The sequence below is a fragment of the Phalangium opilio genome, unplaced genomic scaffold (genome assembly GCF_054372755.1).
Source record: "Phalangium opilio isolate 3A_F unplaced genomic scaffold, DU_Popi_V2 ptg000390l_1, whole genome shotgun sequence".
NCBI lineage: Eukaryota > Metazoa > Arthropoda > Arachnida > Opiliones > Phalangiidae > Phalangium > Phalangium opilio.
In genome coordinates this window covers 4,361,214-4,383,143 of record NW_028324234.1, presented here as the reverse complement: position 1 = coordinate 4,383,143, position 21,930 = coordinate 4,361,214, and the positions used below count along the sequence as shown (strand labels likewise).

Here is a 21,930-nt window from a genome sequence, read left to right as displayed (position 1 = left end):
ACTTTTAAACTAAACTTAATCGAGATTAGCCTTTAAACTAAACTTAATCGAGATAAGCCCTTAAACTAAACTTAATCGAGATAAACTTTTAAACTAAACTTAATCGAGATAAGCCTTTAAACTAAACTTAATCGAGATAAGCCTTTAAACTAAACTTAATCGAGATAAGCCTTTAAACTAAACTTAAACGAGATAAGCCTTTAAATTAGACTTAATCGAGATAAGCCTTTAAATTAGACTTAATCGAGATAAGCCTTTAAACTAAACTTAATCGAGATAAACCTTTAAACGTAACTTAATCGAGATAAACCTTTAAACGTAACTTAATCGAGATAAGCCTTTAAATTAGACTTAATCGAGATAAGCCTTTAAATTAGACTTAATCGAGATAAGCCTTTAAACTAAACTTAATCGAGATAAGCCTTTAAACTAAACTTAATCGAGATAAGCCTTTAAACTAAACTTAATCGAGATAAGCCTTTAAACTAAACTTAATCGAGATAAGCCTTTAAATGAGACTTAATCGAGATAAGCCTTTAAACTAAACTTAATCGAGATAAACTTTTAAACTAAACTTAATCGAGATTAGCCTTTAAACTAAACTTAATCGAGATAAGCCCTTAAACTAAACTTAATCGAGATAAACCTTTAAACGTAACTTAATCGACATAAGCCTTTAAACTAAACTTAATCGAGATAAGCCTTTAAACTAAACTTAATCGAGATAAACCTTTAAACGTAACTTAATCGAGATAAACCTTTAAACTAAACTTAATCGAGATAAGCCTTTAAACTAAACTTAATCGAGATAAGCCTTTAAACTAAACTTAATCGAGATAAGCCTTTAAATGAGACTTAATCGAGATAAGCCTTTAAACTAAACTTAATCGATATAAGCCTTTAAACTAAACTTAATCGAGATAAGCCTTTAAACTAAACTTAATCCAGATAAACCTTTAAACGTAACTTAATCGAGATAAGCCTTTAAACTAAACTTAATCGAGATAAACCTTTAAACGTAACTTAATCGAGATAAGCCTTTAAACTAAACTTAATCGAGATAAGCCTTTAAACTAAACTTAATCGAGATAAGCCTTTAAACTAAACTTAATCGAGATAAGCCTTTAAACTAAACTTAATCGAGATAAGCCTTTAAACTAAACTTAATCGAGATAAGCCTTTAAACTAAACTTAATCGTAAGTAAAATTAAGGTGAAATTAACGCAAAACACGATTTTTTTGGTTAAATTCATGGATACCTTATTTAATTGAAATTAAAACTACACTTATCTTTCACCCAGTCTCAATTTTCCTATTTAATCTTTACAATTAAATGAGCACTTAAGTCCATATTTATACCCATTTCAAGTCCATATTTAGACCCATTTCAAGTCCATATTTAGACCCATTTCAAGTCAATATTTAGACCCATTTCAAGTCGATATTTACCCCCATTTCAAGTCCATATTTAGACCCATTTCAAGTCCATATTTAGACCCATTTCAAGTCCATATTTAGACCCATTTCAAGTCCATATTTAGACCCATTTCAAGTCCATATTTAGACCCATTTCAAGTCCATATTTAGACCCATTTCAAGTCGATATTTAGACCCATTTCAAGTCGATATTTAGACCCATTTCAAGTCGATATTTAGACCCATTTCAAGTCGATATTTAGACCCATTTCAAGTCGATATTTAGACCCATTTCAAGTCGATATCTAGACCCATTTCAAGTCGATATTTAGACCCATTTCAAGTCGATATTTAGACCCATTTCAAGTCGATATTTAGACCCATTTCAAGTCGATATTTAGACCCATTTCAAGTCGATATTTACCCCCATTTCAAGTCGATATCTACCCCTATTTCAAGTCCATATTTAGACCCATTTCAAGTCCATATTTAGACCCATTTCAAGTCGATATTTAGACCCATTTCAAGTCCATATTTAGACCCATTTCAAGTCGATATTTAGACCCATTTCAAGTCCATATTTAGACCCATTTCAAGTCCATATTTAGACCCATTTCAAGTCCATATTTAGACCCATTTCAAGTCCATATTTAGACCCATTTCAAGTCCATATTTAGACCCATTTCAAGACCATATTTAGACCCATTTCAAGTCGATATTTAGACACATTTCAAGTCGATATTTAGACCCATTTCAAGTCGATATTTAGACCCATTTCAAGTCGATATTTAGACCCATTTCAAGTCGATATTTAGACCCATTTCAAGTCGATATTTAGACCCATTTCAAGTCGATATTCACCCCCATTTCAAGTCCATATTTACCCCCATTTCAAGTCCATATTTAGACCCATTTCAAGTCCATATTTAGACCCATTTCAAGTCGATATTTAGACCCATTTCAAGTCGATATTTAGACCCATTTCAAGTCGATATTTAGACCCATTTCAAGTCGATATTTAGACCCATTTCAAGTCGATATTTAGACCCATTTCAAGTCGATATTTAGACCCATTTCAAGTCGATATTTAGACCCATTTCAAGTCGATATTTACCCCCATTTCAAGTCGATATTTACCCCCATTTCAAGTCGATATTTAGACCCATTTCAAGTCCATATTTAGACCCATTTCAAGTCCATATTTACCCCCATTTCAAGTCCATATTTACCCCCATTTCAAGTCCATATTTACCCCCATTTCAAGTCCATATTTACCCCCATTTCAAGTCCATATTTACCCCCATTTCAAGTCCATATTTACCCCCTTTTCAAGTCCATATTTACCCCCATTTCATGTCCCAATTTACATACATTTCATGTCCCAATTTACCCCCATTTCATGTCCCAATTTAAAACCCCTATTAACCTCATATCAAACCCCTGTTCACCCCATTTCAGGACCATGCGCCTGATTTACAGGAATATTGTCTTGTTCAGTGGGACTTCACTACCTTTCCTATTGTGTTTGTACACGTTGAAGGCTCTCTTATTATATCAATCCTGACTGAACACGATTTTAAGTAAAAATGTTAATGCCGTTAAAATTATCCAAATGAACTCTTTTGGGCAACAACTAATGTAATAGAGTCAGATTGGTTTTAATTAGGGGTGTACGAATACCACTTTTTGGGTATCGAACCGGTTATCGAATACTAAAAAATTTTCCTTATCAAATACCGAATCGAATAGTTTATTTCAAATCGAATACCGAATAGTTAGGCCTTGGTAAATATTTTACTAACCGATTAATCGCGAATAGTTAAGCCTAGTATTCGCGAATAGTTAACCCTAATACTCGCGAATACTAGGCTTAACTATTCGCGATTAATCGGGTGGTAACCCTTATATTCGCAAATAAATAATACAAAGCAATGAGAAAAACATTTAGAAGCTCCTAAATTTCAAAATGCCTCTCCTCATTGGAGGCCAAGTATTGTTTAAACTTTTCCTAGGCACTTTATGGTAGTTTTTGATGGAGGACAAATAAAATCGGGATGATAATTTTTAAAATAAGGTGGGTCTCTCTACTGCCAAGGACCTAAATTTATGGTAGTCGAACTTTAACCGAATAGTCAGTTCGGTATTCGATATTCGTATCGAATAGTGAAAATGGGCTTATCGAATACCGAATCGAATAATTCGGTTCGGTATTTGATCGAATTATTCGATTGAAACGGTTAACCGCACACCTCTAGTTTTAATAATGAGCATGTTTTACTTTTTAAAACATCACTTAAAAACCTTTCTGAGGTCTGTATGCACAATTTTTTAAAAATACATGCTTATTGGAAAATATTTCATGGCATAAGCATTTTATTTTTATTTTAGAAACCGAGATTAATATTAGGTCATTACTAATCAACTCGGGCTTTTCCAAAAAATCGTTTATTTTTCAAGGTCCCTCAACAAAAAACGTTGAAAATATTGCTTGTTTTATAGGTCGGGTTAGGTAAGGCATATGTTAGTTAGGTTACGTGTCATTGAGACACAAATTTCAAGCATTGTACCTCTTAATACTAGACGTATTTATCCTATAAATGTTATAAATTTAATAAAAAAAAGTTCAATAATAACAAACGTTTTATCGTTGACAGCGTTTAAAAATAAAAATATTTTCTTTTAATAATATGTGGTTTTTCATAGGCACTATATTACGTTAGAAAATTATTTTTGGGAACTCATTCTATGTTCAAACTTCGTTTAAGTTCGTTACAGTGTTACGTAATTTGACTTAAAAATTAAAATAAGCGAATCGCTTTATAACGGTGCATTTCTGCTATTTAAAAATATTTCATTCTTCAAAACTATAAATTTTGCTTAATGTTTTACAAAATAGATGGGATTATTGCTCATTTTACATAACCACTCAAGTTAATCAGATGTTAACGGGCGTAGATAGAATTTTAATTTAAGCCAAGACGAGAATACCCACCGGACAAGGGGCCTTGGGAACAACTTTTACGTGGAAGACTTCGACTCCAGATTTAGAGCAATAAGTACTAAACACCAGGGTATAAAGTACTGGAACCGACTAAACAACAAAATTCAAAATTTAAAATCCATTAACGAATTTAAGGGGGCAATCCGCCTTTTTATACAGGACAACCTTATAAAATAATTCTTATGTACTAAATTTATAATTTATTTTTAATTTATATTAACTTAACTTTTAATACCTGAGACTAGCTGGACATCATTGTAAAAAAGTGAATTCTTAATGATTGATCCCAATAAAAGTTTATTATTATTATTATTATTATTATTATTGTTATTATTATTATTATGTTTGTCCCATTGACCAAATCCAAAACCGCCAAATTGCGGTAGTTTTCAGCCGAATTGGAATTCGGTCGTAAGGCGGGCAAGCGGTTAATTACCATAGTACAATTAACTTGAAATGGGTCAATAGGGCGTTAAAAGTTAAAACGGGGGAAATAGGGTCTTTAAATGGGTAAACAGGTGTTTAAATGGGTAAACAGGTCTTTAAATGGGTAAACAGGTCTTTAAATGGGTAAACAGGTCTTTAAATGGGTAAACAGGTCTTTAAATGGGTAAACAGGGACTTGAAATGGTGTATTGACCGATTTGTTTTACGCCATAAACGTGGTGCTAAATATGGAAAAAATAAATATTTTACAACTATTTCACTTCACTTGGTTTAATAATGTGACAGAGGTAGCGTACTTTTTCCATACTTTTAACACCACTAAACTAAGTAATATTAGAAGTTCAACAGATTGCCTAACAAAGATGTTAAAAACCACTGTAAATGGTGCATTAATGCCTAATATTTTCTTAATACTTGCAAATAATATTAGCAAATGGCGTGAATTGATCATAAAAATGGGATTAAAGTACACCCTAAATGATGTCTTTTTTGGCACCGGAAAAATTAGCATATATGGTGTTTGAATGCACCGTTATATTTTAGAGTGCAAATGTATGACGGTGAAGCAAACATGATTATTCAAAATTTAATTGCATTAAGACTGAAGTGACAGATATTATAAAAAACCGTCTTGGTTTGGACCAAGGCCGAAAAAACAAACGATATGTTTGAGGTTTATCAATTGACTGAAGTTTCAGATATTGAAATTTTTTTCTAGTTATTTTTATCCACTCAATCCTTAATCAATATTTAATTCAATCAACTGATCTTACTATTAATCGATCTAGTCCCTCTAAATTAATTGAAAAAATTACATATCTACGCTTTTTCAAGAACAATTACATTTTCCGAAAACATTTTATCATGAAATTAATTATTTTGAAGGGATTTCGTGTCGATGCTCACTAACTTGTAAGCACCTTGACCAACATAGTTTTAATTGTTGCTGGCTTGGCAAATTTTCAAGTTTGCACCAAAAGAAGTTTAAATCTGTTTTAAGTTGTTGATAAGACTGTCGTTTACAGTGAATGTCGTCTACTTAAGACAAAGCAACAAAGTTTATCCTGCGTGGTTAAGGGTAAAGATCACATAAACAGAAATACTTCTCAGTATCAATGACTTGTTATATTCATTTCCCGCGGAGATAATATGGTTAAACACATCATTCATTACTAGTTATGCCAAGAAGGTCACATTTAACTCCGACACCCCCTTCCTTCCTCTATTTTCCCAATATATTGCATTTTATAATCATCAGTGGTTCCAGTGTATGGGTCATCTGAGCCGTCGCAACACACTATATTATATTACCATATAGATCGAAACCTTTTCACATTAGTAAGCGGTACTGTACATGACACTCCGGACTTGCCCGCCAACCTTATTAACCTAACACTATAAAACATTCGTGTACATGAATGGTTATGGTTATGGTTATGGCTTGACACTCGCTAGCGCCCGAACGACCGATCACTCAGTGTAATCGGTGTACAGTACATTTGTAAGTGAGTTTGGAAATTACATACAGAGAAACTAAAACACAGGTGTGATCCCGCCATTGGGGTGTTTTCTCTCTTTCATTTTCTCGCTCGCTTAGAAGCACCGCTATAGGCAGTGCTAGTTGACTAGCCTCCTGCCCGTAGTGAACTCTGGCACCGTCTGGCGATGACCCTTGGTGCGAGGGAGAATACACCCCAATGGTGGCCTCGCCCCGGTGTTTTCCGAAATGATCTTTACGCTTGCTAAAATGATTACGCGTAATACGTAACCGGTGTAAAGTAGGGGTGACATTTCAAATGAAGACTGAGTTATGACCAAGAAATTCTAAAGTATGGAAATGGAAGTTCCAGTGCAACTTTACCTTCATAGAGGCGACAATAGAAATGTAGCATTTCGATATACGAAATTTAATGTATAAATTCGCGCAACACCCTGGTTTGGTATCAATTAAATATTTACATTTTCCATTCGAGTTATGCCAAAGTTCGCTTGCTCTTTTTAGACATCCAGTAGAACATTTCAAATATTCAATACTGATGCCTCAACACATACTCCCTTCAAAATAATTAATTTCATGATAAAATGTTTTCGGAAAATGTAATTGTTCTTGAAAAAGCGTAGATATGTAATTTTTTCAATTAATTTAGAGGGACTAGATCGATTAACAGTAAGATCAGTTGATTGAATTAAATATTGATTAAGGATAACTAGAAAAAAATTTCAATATCTGAAACTTCAGTCAATTGATAAACCTCAAACATATCGTTTGTTTTTTCGGCCTTGGTCCAAACCAAGACGGTTTTTTATAATCCGATTTTGATATCGAGGCGAATAATTCTCGGTTTCTGGTCTACCTTCATACTTTTCTTCGTTATTGTGCTAGGAAGTACCATGAAATCTGAATTTTCGTCAATCGAATACATTAAAGTGGATACTTTAGACGACTTAATCGAACAAAAGGATCTTCATGGGCTTTTCGTTGAGAACTCACAGGAGATTCGCTATTTGAAAACCCAGGTAATAATACATCTCCAAGGTACCAAATCTTTCATTTCTTAACAAACTCAAGTTTTGAAATTTCGATAGTAGATCCTAACCAAAGAAGCGCAAGAAATATAAGCTACCAAGATTTTACCCAAATCCTAACCATAAGTAAAATAAAGAACAATAAAAATGAAACTCGTTAATTGAGGTTAAGCCAAAGCCAATAGGTATAAACATAAAGCAGTAACATCTTGTAACCAATTGTACATGGCATCTTCACACCACTACCCTTGTTTACGAATTTTGCGCTGCGGAAATACTTATTATTTTTATGTCACTTATGACCGAACGAAAAAGCAAAAGATCAAATATACTATTATATATTGTTATGGAGTTAATATTTTCAGACAAATGAATTGCCATTAAGCACGTTTCCGACGTGGTTTAAGAAAATAGTTCTGAATATTTTTTACTTATTTTAAAACTATAATTCATATTGATTAATAGGAACCATTTGATTCCCGTATAACGGGTCTGATTGATCGAAGTGAAAAAAAGGGAGGCTTTATTGGTGTCCCTGATTTTCTCGGACAAGACCTTTACTTGAACACCATACTTGAAGAGAAAGGAGTCTTGGCTTCAATCTACCAGTTAATCATGCTTTCATTGGGATACATGGTCAAGGGTAAGGTTTGGAGAAATTCGAAAGTTAGAGGAATTTCAGTCTAATTTATTTTTTTGAAAGAAATGTTGAATAATGAATATTTTAAATAAGAACCATATGTATGTTTAAAAATTTAAAAATGGATTAAAAAAATATTCTACGATGACAACGACAGATGATCATAAACTACTAGTACCACCGGAAGTAAGATAAGGGACTAGGAGTAAAGTGCTCTAGCATAGACTAAACTAGTAGCGGTTGAGAGGGGCGTAGACTGTGTATCCATCCCTTCATCTGGGCGCGCTCTTATAAGAGGAGATACGGCACGCGTTCAGTAGGGGGGTGACACTGAGCAAAGAGATAGAAGGGTATGACGTTTGCATACGAAGTACTGCCATTACTCAATTGGTAATAGATCCTGGCACTAGGAAACAAATTTGAGGATTTTATGCCACTTACATTGCGCCTACACTAGAGAGAAAAAAATTGGTCGAGTTGCAAAAATATTTCCTACCCCCTTCCCCTGAACCTAAAGCCGCGGAACACGGACGCCGGTGCTTGAATCTAGTTCGGCCGTCTACCGCCGCGAGCGTCTCACGTTTTGAGGGGAAATTTCAGACACTGCTACCAGAGGGCCAACCTGTGGTGTGTTATCAAGAATATTTACTTTCGCCTAGTGAAGAATTTGTTTACCTCGATACTTCTAGTTCCTTATTCTACTTCTGGTACCACCTAACTGTTTAGAGTTGTCTCTTGTAATTGTTTTGGACACAGGTTTAACACGTAGGGTATTATAAGAGAATTTAATTGTTCGTATATTCGTAAATATTACAGATGATAATTTGACTTCAAATTTGAAATATAAATAAATCTTTTATCTTTTACATATAAATTTAAAATAGTCTTATTCGTGTGTCCAATAACGAAAAAGCTCTTCGATCCTCATTACCGACGTTAAATTAGTGAGTTTAAATTAACATGGAGTAAAATTATTTATAAAGATGGAGAGATAGATCAAAACAATTTTGGGAAGATCTACATGAGTGAAACCGCTTTAAACACAAATTCGTATGTGTTCGTTATGACCTATCCCTTCGCTGACGATCACGACTACAAACTTCGTGAAACGTTTAACATTATGTGAGTTGCAATATTTGTTTGCAATACCTGTTTTCCCACTTCATTATTAATTTTCAATATCAGAAGTCTGAAATCGTAACTCAATAGTCAAAACTCTTAGATAATGACAAAATCGTTAGCTCTAGAGTGATTCGGTATTTCAAGATAAAGGGCTACGTTCAACAACCCTCAACGGTAAAATACAGTTTCGTTCATTTTGGCAACACTACGTCATGAAGTTCTGCAATGCATTTTTGGTGCGTTCTTGAGTTTCGATTCAAATGGCGTCTGCTGCACCATTTTCAAACAGCTCGCAAAGAACCAATGTTTAACGAATTTCTTTAAAATTAAATTCGCTTTCGAAAGAATTTGGCGAAACATTTTTGAGAGCCAATTAGATTGATTTCTTTATTAAAAGCTCTTTCAAAATTTGGTAAATTTTGGAAATACTTCATGAATTATCATCCACAAAATTTTAGTCTCCATTGCAAATGACGTCATAAAACAGATGTGAAACAAAATAATGTAATCACAAAACCGTTTATGGCGTTGACGATCCGATTAGCACAGTGACGCCAAAATCGGAAATATAAATTATTTTTTTTTATAAAAAATACACCGTTACGCAGAGTGCTGCGTCCGTTGTGAGTTGTTGAACGCAATAAAATAGAAACCCGGTATTATATCGTTTTAAATTTAAGATTTGTTTATTTTATCAATATAATTTAGGAATAATGCATGCCACATGATAATAACACAACTTCAAACATACAACCTAATGTGTAAAGGCTGAAGGCATTGGGTCAGATCAGAGAGAATTTATAATAGGGAGTGGAAACAATATCTAGTATCTAGTTCAAATATCACGTAATCAACAAAACTGGCCAGGTCTATTTCCAGTATAATTGTTTGTGACCCCTTCCTATAGGGCGGTTCTAGAATGATGCGGGAGGGTCTCTAGGGGAGATGGACACAACTTTTTTAGGGAAAGGGAAACATCTGATTTAAAATAACTTCAAATGGCGCCAGTCACACTCGAAATCGCAAACCCTTATTAGGAAATTGTACAACCAACAGTGATTGAGGGCAAACTTAAAAATTAAAGGAGCGTCACGTGACCGGAAATTTACCTGGCCAGTTTTAGCGTCGCATCCTACTTGTTTGAGCAACATAGTATTTAGCACTGATAAGGACAAGAGCTTCTACTCCCTATTATAAATTCTCTCTGGTCGAATATTTCATCTCAAATGATAATAAAACATTAAGAGCCTAAGGCAAGGCCGAATTTATTCTCTGTAGAGTGAGCAGATTTGAACACCTCAAACCTCTAACTCTGGGCTACCCATATACAATTTCACCCCTATTTCTTACTTTTTATTTATTTTATGTTTCTGTTACACGAAGAAATTTTTGTAGTAATAAATATTAGATATGACCTAATTCGTACATGTCTCCATTTGCTGCTCTCCTGGGCTGAGTTAATTACATTTATTCTTCACCAAGATTATTGATAAAGCTGCGTTCTGGCTTGGAATTTTTTCTATTTATAATCTGTTGCGGATCTTCGCGATCTTTACGTTGCAGCTTTTTGAATTAGAGTTTATGACAAAAAGGTTGTATCGTCCCTTGGAGTTTATTATTACCTTGTGAAAATTCATAAAACGAAATCTCCTCCATGGAGTTGCAAGTGTTCCAACTTAAGAAAACACCAGTTATTATATTTTAAATAAATGTTTAACGTTTTATTAGGAGCGCTCACAACTTTGAAACTGTCCCACTCGGCTCCATGGATTTCGAATTCAATTACAAACTGCGACAGTTTTTCTGGAAAATGCCACCAGACGAAGTGAAAGGATTTAGCCTGAAAACCTTGGAGGCTGTATTCAAGATTCTGGTTTACGGAAATGCTTTGGCGTTTCTCGTATTGGTAGCGGAACTTTCATTTCAAGTTGCCACAGCCTCAAAAAAAACGGAAGCGACCATATCCACTATTTTAGAAAAGAGTACGCAACTTATGGCGTGTATCGTTTACTGGTCGCGATTTACTCTATTGAATAATCTAATCCACCAGTAATCGTTCACAGATTGCTCTGGAAATATAATTTGCATCATTTCCGGAGCTGCTTAAAAGTTTGTTATTTTTCACCTAAGCGTTTTTACAGATTTAGCGAGCGATCTGTCGCTCTATACAGACCAGTTGTGAGCGAATCTCGGGCCGAATGGACAGAAACTCGTTGATAGCTCACAAAAGATCACGATTAACCTACAGATCTTTTCGAACACTAATAACTATATCGCAGTAAAACGGCCTATTTAATTTTCCGCTTTGCGATATTTCCGATTTTAACTAATCAAGCTCAATTTTTTAGATATCCGAGTATTTGAACCCCCTAATAGCAAATGTTAGTCTAAAATAGTACCTAGTATCAAAAACGGATTTATGTACTAAGAACGTCGGATCATAGCTTTAGCCTCCGGTACCATCCTCGCATACTTTATTGAAAAAACTTCGTCTGCTTATATTTTGTCTCCACCTACAAATTTTGTATATAGCGACTTCTCGTCATTCTTATCTCTATTTTCGTGGTAAGATATTTTTTTCCGAAAGTGCGAAAGTGGTAAAAACGTTAAGTGGACAACAATGCGATATAACTCCCGATTTAGTGGAATTAAGTTTCAAAGTTAAGAATATATATAATTGATGTCTCTTTAAATATTTTCTTTGGGTACTGGTTTTTATTTCTTTGTATTATAATTATTATTGTAGGACAATTAAAAGTTATTATTATTATTTACTTGCCTTAAGCAGTATCTATATTTAAAGCCTGAAATATAAGAGGATAATGCCGATAGATGGCGAGCGCGAGTTTTGAAATTAAAAGTCTTTACAATCAAAACTTACAAAGTAGGCGAGGATGGGTAGGGAATTTGCTACGTTCAACGTTCTTGCATAAATCCGTTTTTGCTAGTATAAATCTTGTACTCCATAAAAATTCTTGAAAACGCCATTTTTTCTAGAACAACCATTCAGAGAAAAATACTTGTTGAAACAATGTTGAGGAAATGAAATTATGGTGAAAAAACTATGATAAGAATTTTTTCAAATACTTCACGGTTTATTATCATGTCTTCAAACGTGAAAATTTGATTATCTGTACTTGACATGACTATCAACGCCCAGTCAAACTCACATTGCTTTCTCGTAGTTTTCATATGCAAATTAGAAATATTTCAACTACTCGTTGAATTACCTTAACAGCGCCTGTAAATCCATTACCTTTAAACCTGCATTACACCTACGATGTAGGAGGTTGTTGGCCAAGCTTTTCACCCTGTATGTTATATTTCTCATAATAAACACACATGTAAATAATATTTTCAATTTATTTGTAGCTTAAATTTGTTTGTTCGTCTATATCGTTAATAATTTTATTGGACGCGATACGTAATTTCTTAATTAATAGATTAAATTACCATAAGTAAGGTAATAAAAATAAATCTGATACTACACGTTTTCATAAAGAATGTTTGTATCCATGTTTTAAGTATTGTTTTTTTCGAAACTGGATTTTACCTGGAAACGCATCAACCTTAGCAAATTTCATTAAGTGTCATACTTATTGTTTTATGTTAATTTTGACATTATTGAGTATATTTCAATGTTTTGAAAGAATAATTTATATATTTTTTTATTGCTAAACATTTTAACGGAAATTGATAAATAAATGTAAAATATAAGATTAGCATTCCTCCAATGACTTTATTACAACTTCCTTATTAGACGAACTGTACACCCAATAATTGATGTCCCATTACTAAATTTTACGCTATTTTCTGTAATTTCCATTGCCTATCCAGCTTGGGAGCAACATTGTTTCGATCAAATACAATTTGGGAGTTCGAGCTGCCTATTATGTTACTCGGAGGGTTATTAACGAATACTTTTATTAGCTGAACGTCCATAACATCAATCAACGGAACTGGATCAGGGTTTTTCAACGCTGGTCCACAAAAACCTTGGAAATGGTGACTACGTATTTGACTAGATTTTGAAAACGTTAGCTTTTGAAAAAAAGGAACGACCACAGGCGGCAACCCATCTTTCACATTTTCGCGTTCTTCTTTTGGTGATGGAAATCTTGGGGTGAACACGCATGGTTTGTTTTTTCACTTCTGTGACCTCTCCTTACACATGCTCCATAGCAACACTTATATCGTGAAGGTGCCATTTCAAATTATTGTTTAAATGCCTAGAATCAGAGAGAATTGCTAGAATGTATTTACAATAACCAATTGCTAACAGACCAGAGAAGATTAAGCCTTTGCTCAAGAGCTCAGTTCCTTCCTCAAATCATATAAATAAACAACAATATTTACCTTATTTGAGTTAAATTTGACATGTTTAGTGATCCAAATTATTATTTCCTTCATAATCGTCGATTAACATATACAAAACCAGAAGTGAGATGAGACTAGAAGTGAAGGGCTCTAGCATTGATAGTAGATCCTGGCATTAGTGAACAAATTTGAGGATTTTATGCCGCTTCCCACGCGCCTACACTACTGAGAAAAAAATTGGTCGAGTTCCAAAAACATTTCCTACCCCCTTTCCCTCAACCTAAAGCGGCCGAACACGGACGCGGCTCCTTGAATTTAGTTCGGCCGTCTACCACCGCGAGCGTCTCACGTATTGGAGGGAAAATTCAGAAACCGCTACTAGAGGGCCAACCGCTCTTGTGTTATCAAGAATATTCACCTTCGCCGAGTGAAGAATTTGGTTAGCTCAGTACTTCTGGTCTCATCTCACTTCTGACAAAACTTAGGTTTAGGTCTTGGCTACCGTTTTTAAAGGTTAGAGCGTTGTCAGAGTAAATTACTTCTGTTATTCCTCTCCTTCCCATCATTCTTTTAAAGGCCATTATGAAATCTTCAGTAGTTAATGTTTGAACTAGCTCAAGGTGCACTGCACGAGTTACAGCGCAAGTGAATAAGCAAATGTAGGTTTTCTCAGTGTTTTTATTTGTGTTATTTCTTATGTAAAGAGGACCGGCAAAATCCACGTCTATTACTGAAGAGCTTTGGGTTTGTTCAATCCTATCCGAGGGAAGAGGGGCAGTTGGGGCTTTCCCAGCCTTAGCTAGATCCCTTTTTCATATTACGCAGTTTTTGATGGTTGTTTTTGCTACCTGTCGCGCGGCTATTATCCAGTATTGTTGCCTAGCTTGAGTTACGGTACTTTGGACCCCACTATGCATTACTAAACAATGACATCTATCTATAATCAGTGATATAAATCGATTTTTGTTTAAGATTATAGGTGTTGTTCCCTATAGGTTAGAACTTTGATTCCGTTAGCCTGCCTCCCACACAAATTAGTCCGTCCCCATTGAGTATAGGGTTGAGAGAAACTAATTTTGATGATTCTTGGATAGGATTACCGTTTTTGATAGCAGCCCATTCTGTTCCAAATTCATATTTTTTGAAAAGTTTTATCCAGTTAATTTCCGCTCTAGCCATTTGTTATAGTTCCTGTAATCTTTATTTTGTTTTAGCGCGCTCTAATACCCTTAGAGGTAAGCGGTGACCCGTAATAACTTGCAAATGGTTCCATAATTATTTATGTTAATTAAGTTGTTTAGATTTCCTTTCTCCTGAGATATAATAGTCAAGTTAATAACTTTTCTTCTTTCTAGTTCTACGGACTCGGGGCTAAATTCCAATTCTATATTTTTATCTTTGATTTAGGTTCCTTTAACCATTGTAGCCCTTCCCACCAGACTCTACTTTGAGTCGATTTTTCCACTATGACTCCCCTATCCGCCGGGTTTTGCAGTCCGGGGCAATGTGACCAACTGTTTGGATTTGATAACTCTTGAATTTCTTTTACACGGTTTGACACAAAGGGTTTCCATGTGTCAGACTTTCCCTTTATCCAATGTAAAGCTATTGTGGAGTCTGTCCACATGAAAATCGATGTATTTTTATCGCTGAATTCCTCCTTGACGTAATTAACCAATCTAGCACCTAAAAGGCATCCCATTAATTCTAGCCTAGGTAGTGTTAGTGTTGATTCCTTTAGGGGGCTACCCTAGCCTTGGCAGTGATTCGTGCTGTACCAACTTGTTGTTGTTTGACGTAAAAATGACTCTGCGACTAACTGGTTACAAACTTTTTATTAATTTAATTTTAAAGTTAATTTCCGGGAACACTACTGACTGAACACTGACCGGCAACTGACATCTGACAGACGTTATCAGAATGTTATCCGGTTATATAGTTAAAGGCATCGCGATAAAAAATGAAAGGTTACAAGAATGACAGCGATGCATAAAAAACACAAGTAAAAAAAATTGCATCCCAGGATACTGCAGCGCCGGCTAGTTTGAAGACATATCCAGTATATGACTTTCTATCTTTCGGACAGCTTCCATAGTCTGCGTCAACGCACAGTGCCGTCGAGAGAGGGGGGCAATTCGGTCCATTTTCCCGGGGCCCGTACCTTTGTTAATTCTAGTGGATAATGGTTGTGAAAATATTAACTTAAAACTTAAAAAAATGCTCTCCTCAACTGAGTTTAAAGGGACTCTAAAGTGTTCGGCGGACCGTTGAATTTGTTTTGAAAAAGCACCCGACCCGCTTCCCCACAATCATTGACGTAAGCAACTGATATAAAACGCGTTAAAGAGGAATTATTTCGTGATTGTAAAGCGATTCCTCACATCAGGTTAATTTCTCTTGCTAATTTCTCACTTAGACTCCGAAACCACCCGCTGCGTTTGCTAGAACCAGCGATCGTACCAATAGAAAAGGAGCTGGGATTGGCCCAATTGTATCACCTGCAGGTGCAGGATAAGGATCAATGACACAAAAATAACTTAACACTGTTTTCTACGGGGGTTGTGAAGTTAATAACGACTTTTTCCAAATAGAAATTGAACAGTCCGTTTAAACAGAAAAAGGCAAAAAAGGGAATAAAGAGTGGTAGTTTTTCAACTTGATAGTTCTCTCAAATTCCTCTCAGTCCATTATTCTCCCCTTAAAGTAAAATATAAACGGAGGATAAAGTTTTGTTTCTCACGGGAATAACCCAAGGGCACAGAAAAACCTCAACATTTTTATTGTTGTTTCTTTGCTGTGGACAATCAGGCAGGCATAAATAATATTAAATATATCATAAGAAAATAAGTCATATACAAACAGCTTTCTGACTTCAAAGCTCATGGCTAGCGTCTCGCTGTCGCTCATAATAGGGTTTAATTGTAACTTGATGTTTTGTGAGTTAAAAAAAGCCAAAAGAGTATCATACATTAGCTTCTAAACTAATTATCCGTACAAAAACAATAACTCGCAAAATATGACCAGCTTCGCTTTGCACCTGCTACACGTAAAATGTTCTTAGATCCCATTCACAGCCAAGGTTTAATTAAATTTTGTAATTTCCTTCGTCTAGTGCAATTTCTGTACTTGGTTATAATATTTGTAGTACTGTTATTATTATCTCATTTTTGATGTGCTATAGCCAAGTGACAAAAATTTAAAAATTATTTATATGTAACTTAGTCGTACATGGGATCTCAGGACTTCTACAGTGTAGTATTTCCAAACAAAGCACTGTATATTTTTGCAGGTTCATGTTTTTCTTAGGATCTCACTTCTTTTCATAGGTATAGTTTTTAAAGTGAGAACTAGGAAAACCATTTAAAGAAATTTCACTATTTTTAAATTTGTCCTTACTTTATATATTAAATACTAAATAAATCCCAATTTTAGGTTTTTACCTCTTCTAGAAGTACCTTAGCATTTTCATGATCAGTCTGAGTGAAAAATTGAAAATTTGACATACGTTATTTCGTTAAATATACTACGCACAATAAGTTCTACAAGTTAGTGGAGACCTGTACGGGCCGAAATTTTCAGGCCTGATCCGAGCCCGGCCCGGGATTTAGCATTTTGATAAAGTCCGAAACCCGGCCCGGGTCCGAGTATATAGTTGGTTTTCCGGCCCGTTATATGCATTAACCAAGCCCGGCCCGGCTCGACACATTGCATGAAATGAACAGGCCTGGCCCGGCCCGATACTTTGCATGAATTGAACAGGCCTGGCCCGGCCCGGCCCGATACTTTGCATGAATTGAACAGGCCTGGCCCGGCCCGATACTTTGCATGAATTGAACAGGCCTGGCCCGGCCCGATACATTGCAGGAATTGAACAGGCCTGGCCCGGCCCAATACATTGCATGAATTGAACAGGCCTGACCCGGCCCGATATATTGCATGAATTGAACAGGCCTGGCCCGGCCCGATACATTGCATGAATTGAACAGGCCTGACCCGGCCCGATACATTGCATGAATTGAACAGGTCTGGCCGGTTACACGTAGTGCAATTATAGTTTTTATATCTTTTTACATAACATCAATGAATTGATTTCATATTTGCTTTAGCGTCGTGTATTATTCTTTTGTTTTCATAATTGTTCGTGAAAACTTCACTTTGTTCTTAGAAACTTTTATTCGTGTAAATAATCTTTTCTTTGAATTGTGGATTAAAGGAGAATCAAGTTCGGCCCGGCCCGAATTTTTAAAAATGAACAAAAGCCCGGCCCCTTATTTTCCAAAATTTGAAAAGCCCAGCCCGGTCCGGCCCGATCAAATTTTCTAATGTGGAAAGCCCACCTCGGCCCGACCTGATCGGGCCAGACCGGGCTTAAGCCAGGCCTGCGTAGGACTCTGAGTTAGTGAACTTTCAGAATTTTACATTTAATTAGAAGGAAAATTACAGGGCTTTAAATTTCCTAAGTTGCTACGAGTGCAGAGAGTGCTTAATTTGGCGAACCCGCAGCTGTTCACCCAGATATTTTCAATCTCAGTAAGTAGGGGCCCGACTCATAATCATTCCCGGGGCCCGCAAAGTCTCTCGACGGCCCTGGCAGAACCATGGGTCGCAAGTTCGACTCCAGACAAGAAAATATTTTTTTTTTAGTTTTATTTTAATTAAAGATGTTTCGGGACGAAATTCATCTTAAGATAATGAGGAAAATTATAACAAAAGCAAAATTATTGAATGATTGCGTTGTTTAAGAATTCGCAACGAGAGGCTACTCACTCACGTTTATTTTTGTGTTGAACTATTAGAATAATAATAGAAGTAAATAAATTGACGTTAGAATTACGGGTAATCCTTTTAGCGTAGTTAGGGCTATTCACATAAATTTTCTGTACGCCTTTTTAGTTTGGTACGATGTGGCTACTATTATGAGCCCATCCCTTGGAGCATTTTTACCTCTCCGAGTGACGTATGTCACGGAGAGGTTCTAATTTCAACGTGTCTGTGTGTCTGTGTGTCTGTCTGTTGTTACACCCACGTGACCGCGTTCGCAGTTTGCAAATCGGAGCAAACGTGTTCTCAATTTCCGGAAATTTCGAAAATTGTATTACACTTACAGGTTATTACTCCATTGCCGGTCTAACATCACCAGCCTCTGGTCTTTGTCCATCCCACATGTCTGTACACACTGGCTTCTAATCACAATCATCTGCTGCTCTTTGTCCATCCCACATGGACACCAGTCTGTACACACTGGCTTCTAATCCCCACCCTCTTGTGGTCTTTGCCCATCCCACATGGACACCAGTCTGTACACACTGGCTTCTAATCACCAACGTCATCTGCTCTTTGTCCATCCCACATGGACACCAGTCTGTACACCTGGCTTCTACTCCATCATCATCGTTAAGGTTAAGACATACGCGGCGATCGGCCAGGGTTACAAGAAACGTCTGGCCTTCCAATGGCGGGGCTTCCACCAAAGGTTCACGCAATTGCGCTGTTCTTATCCATAGCTGCGATTCGACACCCTTATATACTACATATTTGAGTAAGGCGACGCAACCGGCGTATGCTTCATTTCAAACGCCAATATTAGTCAAGTCTCTCAAGAATGTTTAATTATTCTTTTTCAAAACGATGTAACGCTCAATAAGGCGAACAACTATCGAAGAAAATATTTAATATTAATTATATTTGTTTTAATACTTAAGATAATCATGTCTCTAAACTCAAAATTAATACGGAAAGGGTAAAACAGCAGTCTATGTGTTTGTCTATATGTGTCCGTCCGTTGTTACACTAGTGCGCTGCGTTAGAAGTTCGTTTTTGTTTTGATGTGTAAAGAAATCCTTCAGAACCTTAATATTCCCGTTTTCCATAATATAAAATGAATATGTGGAAATATTTTTCGTAATTATGATGCATTTAGTACTTTTGTAGCTTTAAAGCTCTATTTCATTTTGATATTCCAAAGATTTTTTTAATATTATTATTTAAAATGGATGATTATATATTACTTAAGCTATACTACATCTGTTTATAGCATAATCCTTCCCAAAGTGAATACAAGCGCAACGCTACAATGTTGGTCAAATAAACTGTTATTTGTCAATAGGCCTAGTGAACCAAAAAGTAAACGCTTGGGTTTGGTTTTCGTTTCTGTAATGCAGAGACATTAACGGTTCAGAGTGAGCCGAAAGTTAAATACACTATCAAATAATTAGGCTTAGATTTTATAATCATGGTGGAAATCTGGGCCGCGTTCAGCAGAGCCCAGCGCTGTTAGCAGTGTCCTACATAACGGGATTATGTTTTTGAATTTTGACGTCACGGTGCTTAACGCTGAGCTAGCGCGGTCTTCAAAGAAAATAGTCGGCTTTTTGGATAACGTGACGTAAAACGTGTAGTTCTCAGCTTGGCGAAAAAACCATGGATGAATTAATACAAATAGCTCTATGGGACTATAGCTATTTAATTAGCGTGAAACCAGTTGATCACGCGAGAATTTTAAGAGATATGTTAGTTTCAAATTTTAATTATAAAAGTTGTTATCTATCTCTATAAATATGTTATCATACAATTTTTGTTAAGCCTTGGTACCTTGCACGCTTTATTGCGCTAGCGTCATTTATAAAACGCCGATGACCGGAGAAAAGCTATGACGACAGAGCTCACCGGTAAACATTTCCAAAATCCGCTGTCTTTTTTGGTGAGCTCTGCTGAACGCAGCCCAGACCAGTGAAAGGTCTGATCGTAATCGGATAATAGCTTCGTGTTTTCATGCTTTTTATGGTACGCATTTACTTTCAGTGTGTGTAGCCACAAATAAGCTTTGGTGTTATGTAACGTTAACAGTCATGTTGACAAACTAAGAAAATCGTTGAGGTGAAACGAGAGGATAGTGTTTATATGGCAACCCTGTTGTGAATATGGCTTTGAACATAGAGGGCATACAGTTGAGGAGTAGAAAATTGGGCCTTTACAAACACGTAAAGGTAGTATCCCTCCAAAGTTTTATCTCTTCATTTCCCGTTTCTCCCCCATCGGATGATTTTAATGTGTACAAGTATAACATTATTGAATGTAAAATGTCGTCTGATTTACAGTATATTTGCTATGCTTTGTATACTGCTTTAATATTTCATAAATTTTAACTTAAGAAACATTTCCATATCTGGGTAAATAAGTTTGTAAGTAGTCGTCTTGACTCGGAGAGGTAATATTTTGGTTTTCCCAACTGGTTTAATTGTAATTAGAACGGTGCCGTCCAAAAGTATAACCTGTGCCCTGTCAGGTACATCTTGTTCTATTTCGTTTCGCAATTTAAATTGCCGAATTCTCTCACCCAAGAGCGCTGCGAGCAGTGGCGTCGCTAGGCCTTATTGGGGGGGGGGGCTATAGCCCCCCAAATTCCAAACTTAGCCCCCCCCCCAAAATAATCCGTAAACCCTACCAAAAAATTTCTTTTAGCAACCTAAAATTCTGTAGCAATATATAAAAAAATTTCAATATCAAACAGTAAAATTTTGAAGAAAAAAACAGATGGAGACAAGTAAAATTTTTCATGTTCTTTCGAAGGGAGTCCCAATAGTGTGAACTAAAAGCTAACAAAAACTAAAAATAAACTTAAAACGAGTGAAAATCCTTCGTAATAGGTTCCGTACTCTTTATCAATAATAGGTTGTACATCTTTAAAATACGAATAATTTCACGTTGACACAAATTTACGGATAGTTTTAAAGGTCTACACATTTTCCAAAGAACCCATTATGGAATTTTTAGCCACATCGTAGTATACGATAGGCTCTTAGTTTGAAGTTTGATCCGAGCCGTAGTAGTACTGGCCGGGGTTTTCGCTTTCGTTATCGTCAGATTTTAGCTTAAATGGAACCAATAGTGGTAGCTGAGCTCAGTTAGAGATTTTATTTTAACTAAAACATTTTTCACATCGCACCCGGGAATTGAACCCGGCTGGCTGGCGCAGCAGTAAGACACGCTACCACTGTGGGGTCGGACACTTCTGATTTTTTGGTTAGGGTCTTTGAATTTTTTTTATTTATGTGCTAATTAAATAGATAACGATGTGGCATACTATTAAGTCCCAGCCCTTGGGTCATCTTGTTTATATTAAGTTCTTATAATAACTTTAAAATAGTTTGCCCAGATTTAGCCCCCCCCCCAATTTCAAACCCTAGCGACGCTACTGGCTGCGAGCGGGACTTAAGGAATTTGAAATGTTCATCTTTGCGCGTGTTTCAAAAGGAATTTTTTCAGAACTTTGAGAGAGAGGGCCTTGGTAGAGCGGCAGCAAATATCGGCTTGATAATTAATAAGTAAGCTATAAATTTAAATCCCAATATGATAATTTTTAGAAATAAACAAAATAGAACCGCATTTTTATGTTTTGAGAATTCGTTATAAAGATAATAAAATTGGAATTTTTATGGTTTTAAATACTTTTATCATTGAA

The 21,930-nt window shown here is 35.8% G+C and overlaps 1 protein-coding gene and 1 long non-coding RNA gene across 2 annotated transcripts; both read left to right on the top strand.

Moving 5' to 3' along the window:
- The first annotated feature begins 7,251 nt into the window (after window positions 1-7,251).
- On the top strand, window positions 7,252-9,362 carry LOC149596286 (uncharacterized). Its single transcript, XM_089861486.1, has 4 exons — window positions 7,252-7,381; window positions 7,856-8,033; window positions 9,014-9,152; window positions 9,216-9,362. Exons 1-4 carry the CDS (start codon window positions 7,256-7,258, stop codon window positions 9,229-9,231), a joined length of 459 nt encoding a protein of 152 aa, XP_089717612.1. The 5' UTR covers window positions 7,252-7,255; the 3' UTR covers window positions 9,232-9,362.
- Window positions 9,363-10,901: 1,539 nt separating this feature from the next.
- On the top strand, window positions 10,902-11,785 carry LOC149596285 (uncharacterized). Its single transcript, XR_016379336.1, has 2 exons — window positions 10,902-11,134; window positions 11,294-11,785. It is a non-coding gene; the product is annotated as an uncharacterized LOC149596285 (long non-coding RNA).
- The last annotated feature ends 10,145 nt before the right edge of the window (window positions 11,786-21,930 follow it).